Raw genomic sequence first — 23,131 nt, forward strand, 5'->3', positions numbered from 1 at the left:
TGATGCATGTTTCCAAAACGTGTGGCAAAGAATGCGTTTTCCTGCAGGTTACTGTGTGTTCAGAAATGTGCAGACGCCAATGAATGGTATCACAAGTGCCGCACATTTTCAAAATACACAGCAAAGCATGCATTTTCTTGCAGGTTGCCGGGCAGTTGTAAATGCGTTACCATTCATTCACATCTGTGCATTTCCAACTGCACAGCAACCTGTAAGAAATGTCATGCTTTGTTGTGCATCTCGTAATTGTGCGTTGTGCTTGCGCTATTCATTTGCACATTTTTGAATGCATAGCAGACTGCAAAAAACATGCGCTCTGCCATATGTTTCAAAAACGCACAGCAAGGCACATTACACCTGCGTTGTCATTCATTTACATCTGCGCATGTGTGGCGTGCGTTGCTGTGCATTTTCTTAGACATATGAAAAAGCGCACATTTTCTGTGTGGGTTCCTCGTATTCAGAAACACACAGATGTGAATGCCGGATAATTATTAATGACCCCCAATCACAGATATCAGACGCATGTTTTGCTGCCAAGATGCATGACACTCCATGACTGAGAAGATTATTGAGCTACTTTGGGGTGTTTGTTGCATGTCGGGCAGAACATTCCAGTGAATGGGCTCCCTATACACAATGTGTGCTTACACATGAAAAATACACAAATAATGGAGGTGGGAATGTGCGTTTCCGCTACACGCAGGTGTGACTGGGATGTGATGAAAGATTTTAGGCAGCGAGGATGACCAGGGAGGAGAGGTGAGGGGTAAAGAAGCCTCAGAAGTCGCAGCAAAGTCTTAAAGATTGAGACAAATGTGCGACTTTATGGTGATTTTACATTGAAGTCTATGGGAGTCGTGCAGCACAAGAATCACCCAAAAGTAGTGCAGGAAGTATTTTCTTTTGTCGCAGTGACTCAAAACGCAGCAATTAAGACAACACCCAATAAAATCTGTGTTTTCACTTGACCTGCGACTTTACATGTCATCAGAATGTCGCTGGAAAATTGCTGTAGTGTGAACCAGGACTTAGGGCTGAGGAAAGCGTGAGATCCCAGGACTTCTAACAAGTGTGGTAGATGGAGAACATGTCTGATAATCACCATTATACTGTATGCAGGTTCCTGCCCATTCTCTGAATTCAGTTAGGATTTCCTCACACTCACTTACCTGACCACCTGACTCCTGTGTAGGAATGGAGAGAGAAGTTTCTGGCACTCTGGACCCACAGTGAGATCTAAAAAATCTAAACACTGAAAACTTTCTCTCTTCAAAGTCTTCAAGCAATAGATCAGCTGCTTGGAATAATTCATGTCCATCCACAAGGGATCAGTATATGAGCTGCTCAGAGACAAACTTGTACATCCAGACATGACTCTCCTAATGAAGTCCTCATCCTGAGTCTCATACAGATAGAACATGATCTGAGTACGAAAAATCTGATTGATGTTCTTCTTGGCCCATTTTTTCATTGCAGGTTTGGCTCGGAGTGAGATGGGGATTCCTGTGATCTCGGAGAATGTCTTCACCTGATTTTCATTTAGGAGACCAAACAGGAATTGTACAGATAATAATAAATGTGAGTGATCTGATCTGATGTCATGGAGTGATTTCCCTTCACAGATCTTTGGGAGGAAAGTCCCTTCCATAGACCCAGACCCATCATCCATCCCATAATAGAGAGCAGCAAGGAACTCCTGTACACTCAGGTGGATGAAGCTGTAGCAGGTCTGGGTTCGGACGTCCCAATGAAAGATGTTCTCATTCAGAAATACAGACTCCACCTCATCCAGAGAAAGTCCATGTCTTTCTAGATCTTTCTTCTCAAATAAGATTTGTTGGTTCAGAATTCCCTGATTGGCCAGAGCACACAGCTTCTTCAGACAGGTTTGTTTCCTGGGTACAGACGGCTCCTTCTTGCTGTGATGGGTTAGTAAAATCTCCAGGTAGAGAAGGTAAATTGAAGTCATCGTATGACACCGAATTAAAGCCAAATCTTTTCTTATTTCTGGTTTCATTACAGTGCAGACAATCCAGCATGTGATGGGGACGGCACACATGGTGTACACAACGCCATCGTCTTTTATTATACGGAGAACCTTGTCTGCATCTTCTTTATTTCCATAGAATTTATGGACATATTCCTCCCGATCTTCCCTTGTAAATCCCTGGATTTCCACATTGCGAGAATCATCAATGAATGTGTTAAGTTTCTCCATGGCCAGTGACCTTGTGGTGATGATCAGAGAAGATTCTGGGAGAACCTGTCCCCTGAGCAAGCTTTGGAGAATTATTTCTTTGTGGGTTTCCATAGAAATGTCAGGACAACCCTCAGATTTCCCCTCCAGAGTCCACCTCAGTTCATCAAACCCATCAACTATGATGAGAAGTTTTCTCTGACTTCCAGGATCCTCCAGAATAGACACCAGGTCACCTGAACTCAGTCTGCAGGTTCTGGATAAAAGTCCCACAAGACTTATGTTTTCAGGGATGGTGTTGATTTCTCTACAGCTCAGATAAAACACAAAGTCAAACTTGTCTCGGTAGAGATCCTCAGAGGCCCAGTCCAGCATGATCTTCTTGGAGGTCATTGTTTTCCCAATCCCAGCAGCTCCTTGTAACACAACAATCTTAGGGATGAACCCACATTTATCAGGGTCAAAGAGGGCCGGGATTGTGGTTGGGGGTCTTTTCTCCATGTTCTGTAGATGTCTTCTCCCTGAACTCCTTATTTCTTCTTCTTTTCCCTCTTTATTCTGGGGTCCGATTATCATCAATAACTTTGTGAATATTTCCTGTAGATGAACAGCCTCCCCCATACGGGAATTATATTCTTTAATCCTCTGGAACTTCTCAGACTCTCCGTGTTCCTTACTGATGTCTTTATGAGAGAAAGGAGAATATTTTATTCCTCATATACACATGACATAGTATTTATAAGACAGAGTTGGAAATATTGTATTCTAACCATAAACCTGAAGAATGGAACCCTAAAAGAAGATGTAACGGAATGGCCCACGACACCCAGAGACCTTTGATGGATGAGGGGTACTCCTGTGCCAGCGTCACTAATAACTCTTGGGTCTAGGGTCACCCTGTGTCCCTTTTGGGCATAGGGTGACTGAGAAATATTAATTATAAATTACATGAGATGGGACATTACTATTAATTCATGTATTGAGCCAGGAAATAAGGGACATATGTTGGATTGTTTTAGCATGGACAGTAATCCACAATACATTCCTTAATGTCTGCAAAGAATATTCTGAGCAAATGAACGAAAAAACTCTGGATAGCCGCACTCCAAAATAATTAAAATAAAGTTGGTCTTTTATTTTCAAATGCACATGCATTCACCGCAAACAACAGGTACAGAAATGGCCGACGCGTTTCACGCTGTACTTCAGCGCTTAGTCATGGCTGAATATTCTGACCCTACCGGTCAATAATGACTCATTCCTCTGTGTAGCGCAGGCTGTTGAAATGCTAATTGAGTCTGTACTAGGGTGAGATGGATTTGAGCTTGGTAGACAGCCTGGCTCCTGGATCTCTCATAATGTATGCTAATACTGTTTATGTGTGAAATGTGTATGCTGCAGGTGAATCACTTATTGTCGGAGACGGAATGTCTGGTGGATAATTAGCTCAACGGAATGTCACTGTTTAAGAGAGTGTGTATTGAAGTGATGTGTGGGTGGAGAGTTCTTTGTTTCTTTGATTACGGCAACATGCCTGTAACTGCATAAAAGCTGGGAGTGTACCATTAAAGTTGATTCATTTTGACTCAGTAACAGAGCTTGTCAGTCACGTTATTGAGGGAATTCTTATGGAATGGATTGGGTCTGCTGGATGGTTGGAGTGTCAGAAGCGGTCTTGGGTTGATGGAATGGGAGATCGTGAACGGTGTTAACCCCTGACCATTACAGAAGATATCTCATGAAATACAGGAGGACTGTGGAAGCATCTAAACTATGGACACATCATCCAGACCAGAGGAATAACTAGAACCTTCAGAGACCCAGTGCAAGAACCCATGAAGGGACCCCCTGACTGCTGGGGCCCTTTCCATCAGTCCCATCCCCTTTGCTCTGGTGCCAGGGCTCTTCCATCCAAGGCTGGGACTTTTATCTCTGAGGCAGGGGCCCTTTCCACTTGTTCCTGTTGTGGGGCCTTTTATAAGCCCTGGTTCAGACTGCTGTGACTATCATGTGACTTGCAACACAAAGTCACATAAGTCAAAACACATTCATTGCAATGGATGACGTCCTAATTAATGCGACTAAAGTCACAGCAACAAAGAAAAATGTTCCTGCAATACTTTTCTGTGACTTTGGTGTGATTGGAATGCCATAGACTACAATGTTAAATCAAAAAAACGCAAGAAAGTCACAAGGAAATTCCAAGCAAGTTGCATAACTTTGGGATCACAGCAGTGTGAACTGAGCCCTTGTTCTGCATTGGCCCCCCTTCATTTCATCTTTGTCCCCTTGACAGTGGCGGAATATCAGGGCGACCTTTGTGACCCCTGGTAGTTCCACCACTGATCCAGACTACAATAAAACAAAATGTTCATCCAGAAGAGATTTCATATCAGACGTGGATGTCCTACTAACCTGATAATGTTTTCTCATGTGTCGTCTTCTTCAGTTTGGCTGGAAATAAGATCAGGGAAGTGATTAGTCCTGACAAACCTCTGAAATGTATAAAATAATAACTAAGAGAGTTATTAGTGTAGCAGATCCTCCCAGACACCATCATCCCACCAACCCTCTGTAGATTGGAGTCTCTCCTCCTCCAGGTGATGGGGAGGGTCTTTGTCTGCCTGGTAACATCTCAGCACATTGCAGTGACATGTGACCATGGTGGGGGGACCAGAAAAGCCCCCAATTCTCTATGCAGGGATTACAGGCACACCCCTAGAATCTGGAGCCTTGACTCCTCTTTCTGATGGAGGTTCAGGTGGATGCATGGGGCACAAGGCTCAGAACCCCGAGAAACAGTCATGAGGGTCTCCCAGGAATACAGCTATAAATATGGAGGTTCTGTATAATAGGGAAGTGGCTGTGATTGTATTGCTCTGCTCGGCATGCTGAGTGATGTCATTGTGTTATGGTGACTGACTGCCGGCATCCTGGAGAAGTGTTACTCTGCTTCCCTTTTACATTGTTCCTGAACTCTGTAGCCTTTTCCTTCATCCACAATTTTATACCCAAATTTATTTTATTCTGTAAACTCCCTCAGTAAAGATTGTTTAACCCCTTAGTGACTGAGGGGAAGACAAATGTTAATGCCTGAACACAATTTTGCAACTTTGACCCGTGTTAGTAAATCTGTACCAATCATCCCAATTACATTGTGTAATGTGTATCCAGGAGGATTATATCGCATTTATTTCAGGACTAATTGGGCTTATTTTGGCAACACTGGCACTAAATAGTAAAACAAATGTTAGTTGTGGTTTGTACCCGTAGTACGGCCTAAAAAAACATGGCGCATATTTTGCTTTTTTTTATCCTACCTAAAAAAAACTGACAACGATACTAAATTAGAAAATGTTTTTTTAAAAAGAAACCTACCCAAAATACACCAATCCTGACCTCTAATACGACCTCTGACCTTAAAACGAAATCTGCCACTGACCCGAATCAAATCTTCATCAGCCATTTTTTTCCTTTATTAGAAAGAACACATTGGGGGTTATTTACAAAAGGCAAATCCACTTTGCACTATAACTTGAAATTGCACTTGGACACTGTAGATCTGAAGGGGATATGCAAGAAAAATAAAAACAGCATTTTAGCTTGCACATGATTGGATGATAAAAGCAGCAGAGCTTCCCCTCATTTCAGATCTTTCCCTCAGATCTACAGCGACTGCACTTTCAGTGCAATTTCAAGTGCACTTTGCACTTGTAGTGCAAAGTGGATTTGCCTTTTAGTAAATAACCCCCAATGTATTATATAATAGATCCTGTATGTATACAATGTATTATATAATAGATCCTGTATGTATACAATGTATTATATAATATATCCTGTATGTATACAATGTATTATATAATATATCCTGTATGTATACAATGTATTATATAATATATCCTGTATGTATACAATGTATTATATAATAGATCCTGTATGTATACAATGTATTATATAATATATCCTGTATGTATACAATGTATTATATAATATATCCTGTATGTATACAATGTATTATATAATAGATCCTGTATGTATACAATGTATTATATAATGTATCCTGTATGTATACAATGTATTATATGATATATCCTGTATGTATACAATGTATTATATAATATATCCTGTATGTATACAATGTATTATATAATGGATCCTGTATGTATACAATGTATTATATGATATATCCTGTATGTATACAATGTATTATATAATGGATCCTGTATGTGTACAATGTATTATATGATATATCCTGTATGTATACAATGTATTATATAATATATCCTGTATGTATACAATGTATTATATAATATCTCCTGTATGTATACAATGTATTATATAATATATCCTGTATGTATACAATGTATTATATAATGGATCCTGTATGTATACAATGTATTATATAATAGATCCTGTATGTATACAATGTATTATATAATATATCCTGTATGTATACAATGTATTATATAATGGATCCTGTATGTATACAATGTATTATATAATAGATCCTGTATGTATACAATGTATTATATAATATATCCTGTATGTATACAATGTATTATATAATAGATCCTGTATGTATACAATGTATTATATAATATATCCTGTATGTATACAATGTATTATATAATATATCCTGTATGTATACAATGTATTATATAATGGATCCTGTATGTGTACAATGTATTATATGATATATCCTGTATGTATACAATGTATTATATAATATATCCTGTATGTATACAATGTATTATATAATGGATCCTATATGTATACAATGTATTATATAATATATCCTGTATGTATACAATGTATTATATAATATATCCTGTATGTATACAATGTATTATATAATGTATCCTGTATGTATACAATGTATTATATAATAGATCCTGTATGTATACAATGTATTATATAATAGATCCTGTATGTATACAATGTATTATATAATGTATCCTGTATGTATACAATGTATTATATAATGTATCCTGTATGTATACAATGTATTATATAATAGATCCTGTATGTATACAATGTATTATATAATATATCCTGTATGTATACAATGTATTATATAATATATCCTGTATGTATACAATGTATTATATAATAGATCCTGTATGTATACAATGTATTATATAATAGATCCTGTATGTATACAATGTATTATATAATAGATCCTGTATGTATACAATGTATTATATAATAGATCCTGTATGTATACAATGTATTATATCAGGGCTCAAAATTTCAAGCCCTGAGCTTCTAGCCAGGCCTCAAGTGTTACTCGCCACCAGTTGTCTCACCTAACCCATACACTGCCCCGCCCCTAATTCTGCCCCTAAAAACGCCCTTGTAGATTATCTCTTGGAATGACACTGTTAAATGTTTTATGCCGAATCAAGTTACACAATTAAATATTACCAACAACAACTTTAACAAAATGGGACAGGGCACTGAGGCAGACCAGAGGGACAGGGCACTGGGGCAGACCAGAGGGACATGGTATTGGGGGAAGCCCAGAGGGACATGGCACTGGGGCAAATCAGAGGGACAGGGACTTTTTTTTACTTCTGCAAATATTGCTCTCCCTCTTCTTATGTACAAGACTCCCTCCTCCTCCTCTGCCTTCTCTCTAGAACCAGGTCTTTTCCCCCATTCTCTTGCTGTCTCCTCTGCAACCCCCATCCATCCTCCTCTCTCTCCCCCTCTCCTATTCTACCCAGTCTCATAATCAGGAGCCCCTGTGTGCGGCTCCACACTTGCATGTCCCCACTTCCCCCTTTCATTGTCGGGCAGTGAGGAGAGGAGCTGCAGCACAGCGGGAGGGAGTACAATCCAGCACCGAGATTCACACACCTGCATAGCCATTGACACCACAATACAGCGCACACTGACACCGCACAGCATACTGCCGCTCTCTTGTCAGGGCAACTCTTGGTGAGCACTGTGCTGCACTGCCTACCTGGGACACCCAGAGTGGTGATAATCGCAGTCCTCCAGCTCACTTGTTCCTTCCTGCTCTCTGCTCTCCAGCTACATTGGTCAGGTTGGGAAGCCAAGCTCAGAGAGGTCATACTATCAGGTCCCATGGCTTAACGAGAATTGTAAGGAGAGCACCTGTGTACTGCTCTGCATGTGTGCGGCTCACCAGACTACTTTTCCTGGGCACGCACCTTTCCTCTTCGGCCGCCAATCGCAGCGTGGCTCTAAGTGTAGGGACAGATTGGACTGTTGGTCATGCAGAACTGTTATCACTCGCCACCAGCTTAAGACCACTCGCCAAATGCTAGCATGCGAGTGGAAATTTTGAGGGCTGTATTATATAATGGATCCTGTATGTATACAATGTATTATATAATGTATCCTGTATGTATACAATGTATTATATAATATATCCTGTATGTATACAATGTATTATATAATATATCCTGTATGTATACAATGTATTATATACTAGATCCTGTATGAATACAATGTATTATATAATATATCCTGTATGTATACAATGTATTATATAATAGATCCTGTATGTATACAATGTATTATATAATGTATCCTGTATGTATACAATGTATTATATAATAGATCCTGTATGTATACAATGTATTATATAATATATCCTGTATGTATACAATGTATTATATAATGGATCCTGTATGAATACAATGTATTATATAATATATCCTGTATGTATACAATGTATTTTTCATGGATATGCAGTAATGTTTGTCAGTCAGCTTACCTCCTCTATGTGTTCACCTTAGAGGCCAGCCACTCTCACCTGGCTGCTTAAGTAACATTTTGAGTTCCAGCCCCAAAACTTTCTGTCTGATCGGGCAAAGATAGCCTATATCATTTCCCTCCTCTCCGGTGAAGCTTTAGTCTGGGCAGCCCCTCTGTGGGAACTGAATGATCCAGTGGCTTCTAGCCTGTCTGACTTCTTGAAACTTTTTGGAATATCTTCGAAGAACCGACTCGTGTCTCTTCAGCGGCCAGCTCCATTTTACATCTCCGCCAAGAGTCTGCTTCTGTGGGACAGTATGCTCTTCATTTCCACATACCGACGGCTGAGTTGAGCTGGAACAATGAGGCCTTAATTGCAACCTTTTTGCACGGCCTTTCTGATAGAGTGAAGGATGAATTAGCAGGAAGAACCATCCCCTCTGATCTGGATGAAGTTATCGCCTTGTGTAACCAGATCGATATTTGCTTTCAGGAAAGGACCCTAGAAAAGCGACGCCAGCATTCCTTTTGTCCTTAGTCAGCCTGAGCTCCCCTCTCTTCGACCCGTGGAGCATCTCCTGCCAGCTGAAGAACCCATGCAGCTGAGTCAGACCAGGCTATCCCCCAAGAAACGTGCTAGGGTAGGGACACTACATCAGGAGTGGATATCCTTCCTTTTCTTACCTAAGGCCCCCACTCCTATCATTTTGGGTCTTCCTTGGTTATAGCTCCATTCTCCACATGTTGACCGGACCACTGGACTTGGGGTTCCTCCTGTTCTGCGTCCTGCCTACCCAAGGTTGACCCAAAAGAGAAACTTCCTGTTGCCACCATCCCAGTATCTTTTGCTCTTCCTACTGCACAGTGGTGGTGCATCCATAGAGGGTGCAGGAGCGCCGCCCCCTCTCTCTCCTGCACTGCCACTGAATACAATACATAGATTCATGCATTGCATGAATCTATGTATTGTTGCTGCCACCCACTATTCAGATGGCCAGCCCCCTGGTGAGCGCCGGCCATCTGAATAACGGCAGATGGTTGGCTTTGGAAGTGCCTATCAGAGCCATCGGGCTTAAGGGCTGTAATCGGCTTCCAAATAGTTAACCAAGGGAACACACGGGGGGTGCATTCCCTGGCTAACACTGACAGGTGTCTCAGCCAATCAGGTTCACCAGTTATGGTTACCGGTAACCTGATTGGCTGAAGCATCATCAAGGGTGGGAGAAGACATCAAGGGATGGTGGAAGGAGGATGGCTGACCCCAGAAAGGTAAGTGCCGGGCGGGGGGCAATCTGGCAGCATTTTACAGGGCACAGTGGCTACAATTGATAGGCACAGTGGCTGTGTTTGATGGCATGGCACAGTGGCAACAATTGATGGGCACAGTGGCGACAATTGATGGGCACAGTGGCGACAATTGATGGGCACAGTGGCGACAATTGATGGGCACAGTGACTGCATTTGGTGGCATGGCACAGTGGTGACAATTGATGGGCACAGCGGCTGCGTTTGATGGCATGGCACAATGGCTGCATTTGATGGCATGGCACAGTGGCTGCCTTTGATGGGAACAGTGAGGCTGCAATTATTTTTGTTGAGCACCAGCCACCACTGCATATAGTGATTTCTGGGATGCGTCCTGCAATAGTCAGGCTGATGCACTCTCTAGGTCGTGTGGCACTCTGGATGAGGAACCCACCTGTGAACATGAGCCGATCATTCACTCCAGTTTGCATAACAATTTACCTTTGTCTGTCCCTAAACACCCTTGGACGCACAGCCAGGCTAACTTGTCTGTTCTGCAGTCGCTATGCGATTCAGGTAGTCACTACACCTGACTATGCTATTCACTCAGTCTCTGCACCCATTATGCCAGTCCAGCCCATGCCCACTGAGCCTCCTACTTTTTCTTATTCCTGACCTTCTGCAACCTCGCCTCACCCTAATACCATTACGTCCATTCAAACTTGTCTAAGGAGCTCAATCCATCCTTTGGATAGACTGCCTCATTCTGCCAGGTGGGGTTTTCAACTTTTTATTCAGGGCATTATGCTTGTATTTCAGTTATCCAGTTCAACTCCTGTGACATGTCACCATCTAACCAACCTGACCTCAGGGTTCCATTGTCCTCTGCCCAGTCTGATGGTCCTGTGCTAGATGTCCAGTTCATCTTTAAGGGTCTGGGGGACCCTCCTCAGATTCCTGTTGATCCTCTCATGCCCTTGCTTATTCCTTAAAGGCCTTTGGCCCTCAATAAATCCTCTCGTCCTACTCCCTACCTCGGTTCCGGTCTCTGAGGAAAATCTAAAGTACGAGGTTAGTCAAGTTCTGGATTCTCAGCTCTGCAGAGGCATTCTTCAGTACCTTGTGCATTGGAGAGGGTTTGGTCCTGAGGAGGCGTCTTGGATCGCTGCATCTGAGGTCTTTGCACCTTGTTTGTTGAGGTGGTTTAATCTGAGGTTTCTCTTTAAGCCTGGACCCAGATGGGGGAGAGCCCATAAGAAAGGGGTACTGTCATGGATATGCAATAATGTTTGTCAGTCAGCTTACCTCCTCCATGTGTTCACCTTAGAGGCCAGCCACTCTCACCTGGCTGACTAACTAATCTCTCCTCTAGCATGGCTCCACCCCAGGCCCTATCAGGGAACTCTATATTAACCTGTGCACTGCAAGCCAGCTGTGCTGATCAACATTGTTTGTTAAGCTATTGTGTGTGTGGGTTCCTGCTTGCCGTGTGCTCTATGTCTGTCTCTGTTTTACCAATCTTGGCTTGTTCTCGACTATCCCAGTCTGCTAGTGACCCTGACCTTTGGCGTGTCCTTTGTTTATCCTTGTCTGCTAGTCGCCCCGAACTTTGGCTTATCCCTTACTATCTCTTGTTATCCTGAGCTGCTGCTTCCCCTCTATAGCCTACTGTGAGCGTGAGCTGTGAGACTGGAGGCCACAACCTGGATCCAGTTGCAGCCCAGTCCATCCTCACCACTAGAGGCTCTGGTGAACACCTGCTGGCTCTTAGACTCTTAGACGCGCCCTGAGGAATCTTATGCTCTAGCTCCTTGTGGGATCCCTGTTAGTGCTCCAGTGGACCTGCCTTCCTTAGCCACCCAGTGTTCCGCTCTCAGCAGTCAGCCGTAGGGTCCACTACCTCACCTGGCCTCAGGTGACCTGACAGTGTTATATAATGTATCCTGTATGTATACAATGTATTATATAATATATCCTGTATGTATACAATGTATTATATAATTTATCCTGTGTGTATACAATGTATTATATAATATATCCTGTGTGTATACAATGTATTATATAATATATCCTGTATGTATACAATGTATTATATAATATATCCTGTATGTATACAAGGTATTATATAATATATCCTGTATGTATACAATGTATTATATAATATATCCTGTATGTATACAATGTATTATATAATAGATCCTGTATGTATACAATGTATTATATAATAGATCCTGTATGTATACAATGTATTATATAATATATCCTGTATGTATACAATGTATTATATAATGTATCCTGTATGTATACAAGGTATTATATAATATATCCTGTATGTATACAATGTATTATATAATATATCCTGTATGTATACAATGTATTATATAATAGATCCTGTATGTATACAATGTATTATATAATATATCCTGTATGTATACAAGGTATTATATAATATATCCTGTATGTATACAATGTATCTTTCTCTCCATTTAGAAAATAAAGAAAACACAGGGGGGCTGCACAGAGACTCATTACTATGACTGGAAATCAGAGGATATCACAGCAATCATGTGACCGGGAGTCCTGGGTCCCGATCATTAGTACAATACCTGGAGGGCTCTTGGTGCTATCCTAGTCTCTGTGCAGCATGCTCCCAGCACAAAGAGAGGTACACAGATATGTGGCCCCCAGGATAAAGCTCCCCTTCCATGAGGCCCTATATCTACATACTGTCGGTGGGAAGGGGTTCATCCAGTTGGAAGCTCCTGATTGGTCCCTGGCTTTCCCTGAATGACATTCCTAGTTCTTCCTCACACAGATATTGATCAGGAATTGGTAGGAAATGGTCATTATAGATGGGAACTCACCATGTTGTGCTCTCCTCTCCTGGAGGTCATCTGCGGGTCCCATCAGACCGATCTCTGTAAAGACATGAATGGTGACATCCAGAGCCCCTTCTTCTCCATATCTGTCTATCAGGAGGTCCTTGGTGGTGATCCAGTCTGCATTTTCTAGTCTTCCTCGAGGGATGGGACGTTTATCTCCATAGGAGAAATCAGACAATTTGTTCCCAAATCTCTTGAAGTCACATTCTATCAGATCCTCCAGAGAATATAAGATAAGATCCCCGGGGGTTTGTGGGACCTTTCCCAGGACACCATGAGCCGACCCTGCAGAGAGGACAATCAGCAACCATAAACATTCATCCTGATTGGAGGATTTCTGACACATGACAGCTGATAAGTCTGTACTGGGGGCCGGCAATGCTATAAAGAGCATATAGAAGGGAAAGGAAAATATCCCCCAATATGTCTATATGTACATTATCCTATGGAGGGATTGGATACCCTGTGATAATCTCATATGATTGCCTCCATAGTGGTAAGGTAACTCTCAGATGGAGGAATATTGGGTGCAAACACCTAGGGGGGGCTATTTATAAAATAAATCACCTTCCTGAATTGTCCCTATAATGTGTCTAATATGTTTATTTCCTATGATAATCGGCTCCGTCTAGTGGTCATAATACCATATCTTACTGGTTGAGGAATTTCAAGAAAATAACGTATTATGAGCTGATGATCATAGGAAGTAAACCTATTAGACAAATTACGGGGATTATCAGTGACGGCTGTGAAACTGACACAAACCCATAGTAATTATTTTATATACAGACCTCCTAATGTATATGTATGGATGATTGTTTCATATTAAAACTAAAAAAAATAAAAATAATAAAACCTTTAAAAAACCTTGCCCCTGAATAATGATGAGTCTGATCCCTGTGAACTAAGAACTCTGATCCCATAAATCTCCCAGCAGTATGTGTCATGTGACACGGGGGTGTGTTCTCCTTAGGATTATAGACAAAGGATTCCCCCGACCAATACACAAATCACCATAAAATTTGGGGTCCTCCAGTCATTATGGGTCACTGGACCATCTCAGAAGATCATTTCCATCAATGATAAATAAAATCTGAAGACACGGGAATGTGATGGTGGAATTGATGAAGCTCCTGAACTCTTCTAATGGGAGGACTGACACGATGTCTACAGGAAATGTCCAGACTACGGAGACATAAGACGTCCTATCATCTAATTCCAATCTCTGGAGATGTGAGATGGAGGAAAACATTGGAAAGGATTGTCAGGATCGGCAGTCATACCTTGTGAGGAGGAGGAGGAGGAGGAGGTCGCCATGACATCAGAAGATGACCCGAGATGACATCACCTGGAAGGAGCACAAACAATAATAAACTCATTTGTAGTGAGATGAATGGAACCAATAAGGAGGATTCTGTTCCCTTCTGTGGATAACAATTGGCTGACTGGTTGTCCAATCAGAATAGATTAGAATTGGATGGATTTCTGTCATTTACAACCCATAACTATGAGGGTCAATCAGAACCAGGGCCGGCCTTTGCGTTGTGCGGGCTGTGCGGCCGCACAGAGCGCCATAGCCACCAGGGGCGCTGTGCGGCCGTCACAGCTCGCAGTCAGTTTAGTTGAATCAATTATCCGGCCGGCCGAGGCACTTCTCAGCAGCGCGACACCCCAGCGCTGCAGAGGGGGGGGGGAGGCGCCGTCACGCCGAAGTGCTGGATGGACACTGGTCCCCTCCCCCTCTCCTTCTCCTTGTCTCAGCCCAGTGGATAGCGCCGACGCGTAAAGTGTGCGTGCGTCGTGCGTAATGCAGCTTTGAAACCTAAAGGCGCCAGGAGCAGAGGGCACTCGGACTCGCACTGAAACCGGGACGGGACTGCCAGACTGCCGTACTCTGAAGAAAAGTTATGGTAAGGCCGCCCGTCCCCTCCCCCTTACCTAGCAGGCTCAGGCTGACAGTCTTCACACCTGCCAGTGTCTATCTTCACACCTGTCTTCCCTCCTCCCCCCTCGCCTGTACTCCAATGATGAGGGGGGGGGGTGGTTGTGCACCATAACAGATGTGAGCCTGGCACTTTGAATTTATTAAAAAACGTTAAAAATTGGATGTATATAGGAAAATGTAAAATTATTATTTTTATTCAAAATAGTTTTTTTGTTAAAAAAATAAAATCAATATACCACCGCGCAGTTGTCATTTTAAGTTAAGCAGTGCATAAGGGGAGGGGGTAAATCTTCGAGGTCACATGGTTAATCAGTGACATTTTTTTCCCAGAGTTTATTTATACTTCAGGCAGTCTGTGATTGGCCTGTACTGGTACCATGTACCCCCGGCTATGTCTGCACCTCTGCCATATGGAAAACTCCTACAGATGATCGCTCTGTCTGTACCATAGCCTGCTGATCATCTCCCATCTGATCCCTCCCTACACTTGTCTGCATGGAGTTTGTATGTCCCTTTCATGTTTGCCTGAAGTATAAATAAACTCTGGGCAAAGAAATTTCACTGATTAACCACGTGACCTCTGGAAGATTCCCCCCCCCCCCTTCATGACAGGCCGTTTTTTGTGATGTGCACTGCCGTAACTTAAGCTGAAAACTGCGCAGCAATGCGACGCTGTACACAAATACAATTTGTATTTTTTTTTTCGGTGGTATTTGATCACCTCTGCGTTATTTTATTTTTGTTTTTTTAATAAAAGACCAAATTTGAAATAAATAAATAAAACATTTTACTTTCTGCCATATAACATATCCATTTTTTTTTACGTTATTTTCATAAATTTAGGCCCATGTTTTTGGTACAAAATATCCCAATAAGCGTCTTCAAACTATGGGATATATTTATGGAATTTTTTTTTTTTTCTAGTAATGGCGGAGATCAGCGACTTATAGCGAGGCTGCGATATTGCGACTGACAATCTGACACTTTGTGGGAACCAGTGACGCGGATACAGTGATCAGTGCTAAAAATATGCACTGTCACTGTACTAATCACACTGGCTGGCAAGGGGTTAATCATCTAGAGCAGGGGACTCCAAACGTTCTAAACAAAGGGCCAGTTTACTGTTCTTCAGACTTTAGGGGGGCCGGACTGTGGCCACTGGAAATAGAAAAATGTTCCGGTATCAGCAAGAGTAAACAATGCCCCATTTTTTGGTGTCAGTAAGAGGAGTAATGACCCATCGTTGATGTAATTGGGAGGAACTGTGCCCCTTTGTTGGTGTCATTAGGAGGAATTGTGCCCCTTTGTTGGTGTCACTGGGAGGAATTGTGCCTCTTTGTTGGTGTCATTGGGAGGAATTGTGCCTCTTTGTTGGTGTCATTGGGAGGAATTGTGCCCCCTTTGTTGGTGTCACTGGGAGGAATTGTGCCCCCTTTGTTGGTGTCACTGGGAGGAATTGTGCCCCCTTTGTTGGTGTCACTGGGAGGAATTGTGCCCCCTTTGTTGGTGTCACTGGGAGGAATTGTGCCCCCTTTGTTGGTGTCACTGGGAGGAATTGTGCCCCCTTTGTTGGTGTCACTGGGAGGAATTGTGCCCCCTTTGTTGGTGTCACTGGGAGGAATTGTGCCCCTTTGTTGGTGTCACTGGGAGGAATTGTGCCCCCTTTGTTGGTGTCACTGGGAGAAATTGTGCCCCCTTTGTTGGTGTCATTGGAAGGAATTGTGCCTCTTTGTTGGTGTCACTGGGAGGACTTGTGCCCCTTTGTTGGTGTCACTGGGAGGACTTGTGCCCCTTTGTTGGTGTCACTGGGAGGAATTGTGCCCCTTTGTTGGTGTCACTGGGAGGAATTGTGCCCCTATTTGGTGTCAGAAGATGAAATATTGCCCCAAGGGCCAGATAAAAGCAAGTAAAGGGCCACATCTGGCCCCCGGGCCGCAGTTTGGAGACCCCTGATCTAGGGCAATTAAAGGCTTAACTGTGTTGCCTAACCAGTGTTTTATGTGTACTGTATGTGCTGCTTTTTTTAGGGGAAGAGATTCGAGCGAAGCCTCATCTGCAATCCCAATCTGCTGGTAAAGCACCGCTAAGACCCTAACGTTTTAAGGCGTTTTTGCAGTGCCTCAGTGTGAAAGGGAAAGGCGTTTTTACAGCGCTTTCAATTCATTTCAATGGAGAGGGGCGTTTTTTGGAGCGTTTTTTTCAGCGCTCGAAAGCTGCTCCAAAGATGCTGCTTGCAGGACTTAGTGTGAAAGGGTCCATTGAGATGCATGGATTGTTTGCACATGCACTAAATTGTCTGTTTATTAAAACAAATTATTTGTTACAAATATTTTTGTCCTCTTTGTGTATATTTAGGTGACCAGGGGGTGCGGGGTGAAGATGGGGGGGGGGGGGGCGCCACAGGATAAGCTCGCACAGGGCGCCTGAACACCTAAGGCCGGCCCTGATCAGAACCTTCATCCCGGCATTCATCTGATTGGTATATCGGGGTCACAAAGGAATCTTACCCTGTTTAGGGCCACAATTTATACAGACTCGTATTTCTAGGTGTCTCCTCCACAAATCTGTGCCATTCATAGCCAAGACCGGTACTAATCACCACCAAAGTATCAGCCAATAAGATGTCTACAGAGAGGTCAGGTGATAAAAAAGGAGAATAAGGCCCCATACACACGAGAGGATTTATGCGCGGATGCGGTCCACCGGACCGTTTCCGTGGATAAATCCTCTCGAGGATTGTCGAGGATTTTGATCCGATGGAGTGTACTCACCATCGGATCGAAATCCACGCCGAAATCCCATCGCGATGACGTGTCGCGCCGTCGCCGCGATGATGACGCGGCGACGTGTGCGACGCTGTCATATAAGGAATTCCACGCATGCGTCGAATCATTACGACGCATGCGGGGGATTGGTTTTGGACGGATTGATCCGGTGAGTCTGTACAGACCAGCAGATCAATCCGTTGGGATGGATTCAAGCGGATAGATTTTAAAGCATGTCTTTTTATCCGCTGGAAATCCATCCCAGGGGATAAAAATCCGCGGAAACAGATCCGCTGGATTGTACACACCAGGGGATCTATCCGCTGGAGCCGGTCCGCGGATCAATTCCAGCGGATGGATCCTCTCGTGTGTACGGGGCCAAAGGCAAATACACTTTGCACTACAAGTGAAAGTGCACTTAAAATTGCACTTGGAAGTGCAGTCGCTGTCGGTCTGAGGGGGACTTGCAACAAAAATAAAAAACAGCTTTATAACATCTCCAATTGTGATAAGGAGCCTAAGGAACCATTCCTTGGTTCGCACTGACAGGGAGAGACGATCGGTGGCTCTCCCTATCAGAGGGGGGGGTCTGTGCTGATAATCATCACAGCCCCCTCAGATGTGCCAATCAGTGCCCAAAAAAAAAAGTTTGCAAGTGCCCACCACAGTACCAATCAGAGCCCACCACAGTGCCAGTGCCCAGCAGTAACACCTGTCAGTAACACATCAGTACCCCATCAGTGCTGCCCGTCAGTGCCCATCACAGCCGCCCATCAGTGCCCATCACAGCCGCCCGTCAGTGCCACTTATTGGTGCCCATCAATGCCGCCCATCAATTCTACATTTCAGTGCCTCCTCATCAATGCCCATCAGTGCCACCTTATCAGTACCGCCTCATCAGTGAAGGGGAAAACAAAAATTTTATGACAGAATTTTTTTTATTTTTTAATTTGCCTTTTTTAGTTTGTTTAGCAAAAAAATATAAACCGCAGAGGTGATCAAATACAACCAAAATAAATCTCTATTTGTGGGAAAAAATGATAAACATTTAGTTTGTGTACAGCAGGGGTCTCAAACTCAAATTACCTGAGGGCCACAAGTTTTCATATCCCATGGGGGGCCGCATGCAAACTTTCAAACTTCAAAAACAGTACTGGTGTCAGCGAACGCATTATTAACCCCCAGCACTACACTGCACACTGACCACTACACTGCACACTGACCACTCACCATCAGGGTACAGCACATCAGGGCACAGCACACATGAGTGCACAGCACACATGAGTGCACAGCGCACATCAGGGTACAAAGCCCAGCACATCAGGGTACAAAGCCCAGCACATCAGGGTACAGGGCACATCAGGGTACAGGGCACATCAGGGTACAGGGCACAGCACATAGGGGTACAGCACAACAGGCCACATCAGGGTGCATGGCACATCAGGGCAGGGCATATCAGGACAGGGCACATGGCACAGTGCAGGACATGGCACATCAGGGCACAGCACATCAGGACAGGGCACATGGCACATCAGGGTACAGGGCACATGAAACAGCACATCAGGGTACAAAGCCCAGCACATCAGGGTACCCCATGTACCCTGATGTGCTGGGCTTTGTACCCTGATGTGCTGTTTCATGTGCCCTGTACCCTGATGTGCCATGTGCCCTGATGTGCTGGGCTTTGTACCCTGATGTGCTGTTTCATGTGCCCTGTACCCTGATGTGCCATGTCCTCTACCCTGATGTGCATGTGCCCTGATGTGCTGTGCCCCATGTGCCCTGATGTGCTCTCATGTCCCCCATGTTCCATGGTGTGCCCCATGTTCCCTGATTGTGCCCTGATGTGCTCTCATGTGCCCCATGGCACATCAGGGTACATGGGCCACATCAGGGCACAGAGCACATGGGGCATATCAGGCCACATGGGGCACATACGGGCACATCAGGGCACATGGTGCACAATCAGGGAACATGGGGCACATGAGAGCACATCAGGGCACATGGGGCACAGCACATCAGGACAGGGCACATGGCACATCAGGTTACAGGGCACAGGGTACCCTAATATACAGAGCCCAGCACATCAGGGTACATAAGGGAAATGAGGGCACATGGCACATTGGGGCACATGAGGGTACATGGGGCACAATCAGGGCACATGAGAGCACATCAGGGCACATGAGAGCACACCAGGGCACATGAGAGCACAATCAGGGCACATGAGAGCACAATCAGGGCACATGAAAGCACATTAGGGCACATGAAAGCACATTAGGGCACAATCAGGGCACATGAGAGCACATTAGGGCACAATCAGGGCACATGAGAGCACATCAGGGCACATGAGAGCACATCAGGGCACAATCAGGGCACATGAAAGCACATCAGGGCACATGAGAGCACACCAGGGCACATGAGAGCACACCAGGGCACAGGTCAGCATTTACTTGTTGTTTTCTTCAAAGGCAGAGTAGCGCAGGAAGCGTCTGTCATAAGTTCACTTGTCTCTCATGTCACGCTGCTACTCCCCGGCAGCCCCCCCTCTCTTCTCGTCCATCTCCGATGATGTCACAAGCAAATGGGGATGGACGAGAAGAGAGGAGGGGCCGCCGGGGAGTAGCAGTGTGACATGAGAGACAAGTGAACTTATGACAGACGCTTCCTGCGCTACTCTTCATGCACCTCGATCTACACTTCCGCGGCACCCGCCCTGCCTGTGTGCCATTTAAAACCGGTCCACGGGCCGGTACTTTGAGACCCCTGGTGTACAGTGTAGCATGACCGCGCAATTGTCATTCAAAGTGTGACTGCTCTGAGAGCTGAAAATTGCTCTGCCTTCTGGGACGGTCACCCACTGAATGCCTCCTCTGCACTTTGACAGTTCTAATATAGTTAAGGGTGGGGCCATCTGGCAACATCACCTGGTGGCCCCACCCCCTTATGACATCACTGGCCTAGCATGCACCAGTCCATGATGTCATAAGGGGGCAGTGCCCCTGGGTAATGTAGCCAGGTGACCCCACCCCTTACCTAAAGAAGAAATGTCAAAATGCAAAGGAGGCATTCGGCAGGGGACTGTCCCAGAAGGTGGAGCTTTTTAAAAAATAAATCTTTCAGGTCCGGCGGGCGGCGTGATTGACAATGGTAGAGGTACAATGCACCCGATACTCATTAATATAGGGGGGCCTGGGATCTGGGGGGGCCCTTGTAGAATGGGCCTTCCAGATTCCGATAAGCCCCCCCATCCACAGCTCAGAAGAGACACTTGTCCCCATCAGGGAAGCTGTGTGTAGGGTATCTAGGGAAGCCATGTGGATTGTAGGGGTATCTAGGGAAGCAATTTGGATTGTAGGGGTATCTAGGGAAGCCATGTGGGTTGTGGGGGGTATCTGGGGAAGCCATGTGGGTTGTGGGGGGTATCTGGGGAAGCCATGTGGGTTGTAGGGGTATCTGGGGAAGCCATGTGGATTGTGGGGTATCTGGGGAAGCCATGTGGATTGTAGGGGTATCTAGGAAAGCCATGTGGATTGTAGGGGTATCTAGGAAAGCCATGTGGAATGTGGGGGTATCTAGGGAAGCCATGTGGATTGTGGGGGTATCTAGGAAAGCCATGTGAATTGTGGGGGTATCTAGGAAAGCCATGTGAATTGTGGGGGTATCTGGGGAAGCCATGTGGATTGTGGGGGTATCTGGGGAAGCCATGTGGATTGTGGGGGTATCTGGGGAAGCCATGTGGATTGTGGGGGTATCTGGGGAAGCCATGTGGATTGTGGGGGTATCTAGGGAAGCCATGTGGATTGTGGGGGTATCTAGGGAAGCCATGTGGATTGTGGGGGTATCTAGGGAAGCCATGTGGATTGTGGGGGTATCTGGGGAAGCCATGTGGATTGTGGGGTATCTGGGGAAGCCATGTGGGTTGTGGGGGTATCTAGGGAAGCCATGTGGATTGTGGGGGTATCTAGGGAAGCCATGTGGATTGTGGGGGTATCTAGGGAAGCCATGTGGGGTATCTAGGGAAGCTAGGTGTGGGGTGTGAAGCTTGGCTACTACAGAAGACTTCCTAGCAAGTTAAAGGCGGAGTTCTCCTTTACATAATAGATGTCTCTAAGTTCTGAAGTAATTTATGCCCCGCCCATCCCAATGTTCCCGTCTCTCACTTCCCTTCTCCATGGAAATGTTCCCGTCTCTCTCACTCACCTTCTCTATGGAAATGTGTTCATCTCTCACTCACCTTCTCTATGGAAATGTTCCGTCTCTCACTCACCTTCTCTATGGAAATGTTCCGTCTCTCACTCACCTTCTCTATGGAAAGGTTCCCGTCTCTCACTCACCTTCTCTATGGAAATGTTGGAGTCTGTAGGTCTCTTCTCTCCACACCTCAGGAAATGTCTCTAAGACCCGACTTCCTGGAACATCGTATTTCATTGTATTCCACCCACTTTCCTACTTCCTTATTCCTGAGAGGGGTGTGGCTACAGAGTGGAGCTCCACGTTTGACAGAAAACATGTGACTTCCACTCTTTTTTTATTATTATTGAACTTTATTGTAACAAACAATGAATGGCTGTAGCTGGGAGAGGGGTGTGGCTGCGGAGTGGAGCTCCACGTTTGACAGGAAACATGTGACCTCCACATCCTGTGGAGCTCCAGGGACTGCAGCCTGCAGCACATACTGATCCATTCTGTTGGGATTTGTAGAAATACAAGAAGAGATTTTGGGAGGTTTTGTACTTTCTGGTAAAGTGTTTCCTTAAAGCGGATGTGCCACCAAAAAAATATATTAAAAGCCAGCAGCTACAAATACTGCAGCTGCTGACTTTTACTATAAGGACACTTACCTGTCCTGGAGTCCAGCGCCGTCCGCAGCAGATGACGAGCTATCGCTCGTCACCCTGCTGCTCCCCCCTCCATCCACGGTGAGGGAACCAGGAAGTGAAGCGCTCCGGCTTCACTGCCCGGTTCCCTACGGCGCATGCGCGAGTCGCGCTGCGCCCGCCGATTGGCTCCCGCTGTGTGCTGGGAGCCGAGTGTTCCCAGCATACAACGGGGGACGGACGGGATGCCAGGAAAAAACCCGTCCTTTGCCCGTATCGTGTGGCCGGAAGTGGGTGCAAATACCTGTCTGTAGACAGGTATATGCACCCCCCTCCCCCCTGAAAGGTGTCAAATGTGACACCGGAGGGGGGGGGGGTGCCGATCAGCGCAACTTCACTTTAGGGTGGAGATCCGCTTTAAGGTAACTTTGTAATGTGGATTTGTGTGTAAAAGTGATTGTTTATTATTTCCCAGTTTCTATTTGTGGTGATGATGGAAGTTGATGTTGGAAGAAGAATATAATCCATGTCTCTAATCACAATCTCATTGT

At 44.8% G+C, this 23,131-nt stretch overlaps 1 protein-coding gene across 2 annotated transcripts in view; it reads right to left on the reverse strand.

Moving 5' to 3' along the window:
• Positions 1–22,247, reverse strand: part of LOC120933835 (NACHT, LRR and PYD domains-containing protein 3-like) — a 59,537-nt gene extending 37,290 nt beyond the window's left edge. For both annotated transcript variants that reach the window (XM_040347244.1, XM_040347245.1), the window contains exons 1-5: positions 22,098–22,247; positions 14,337–14,401; positions 13,036–13,338; positions 4,616–4,654; positions 1,173–2,883 (exon numbers count right to left, since the gene is read on the reverse strand). In XM_040347244.1, the coding sequence (XP_040203178.1) occupies positions 1,173–2,883; positions 4,616–4,654; positions 13,036–13,338; positions 14,337–14,370 (2,087 nt within the window). In that variant the 5' untranslated portion in view covers positions 14,371–14,401; positions 22,098–22,247. The remainder of the gene's footprint in view (positions 1–1,172; positions 2,884–4,615; positions 4,655–13,035; positions 13,339–14,336; positions 14,402–22,097) is intronic.
• Positions 22,248–23,131: the final 884 nt, after the last annotated feature.

This window comes from Rana temporaria, chromosome 3 (assembly GCF_905171775.1).
Source record: "Rana temporaria chromosome 3, aRanTem1.1, whole genome shotgun sequence".
Taxonomy (NCBI): domain Eukaryota; kingdom Metazoa; phylum Chordata; class Amphibia; order Anura; family Ranidae; genus Rana; species Rana temporaria.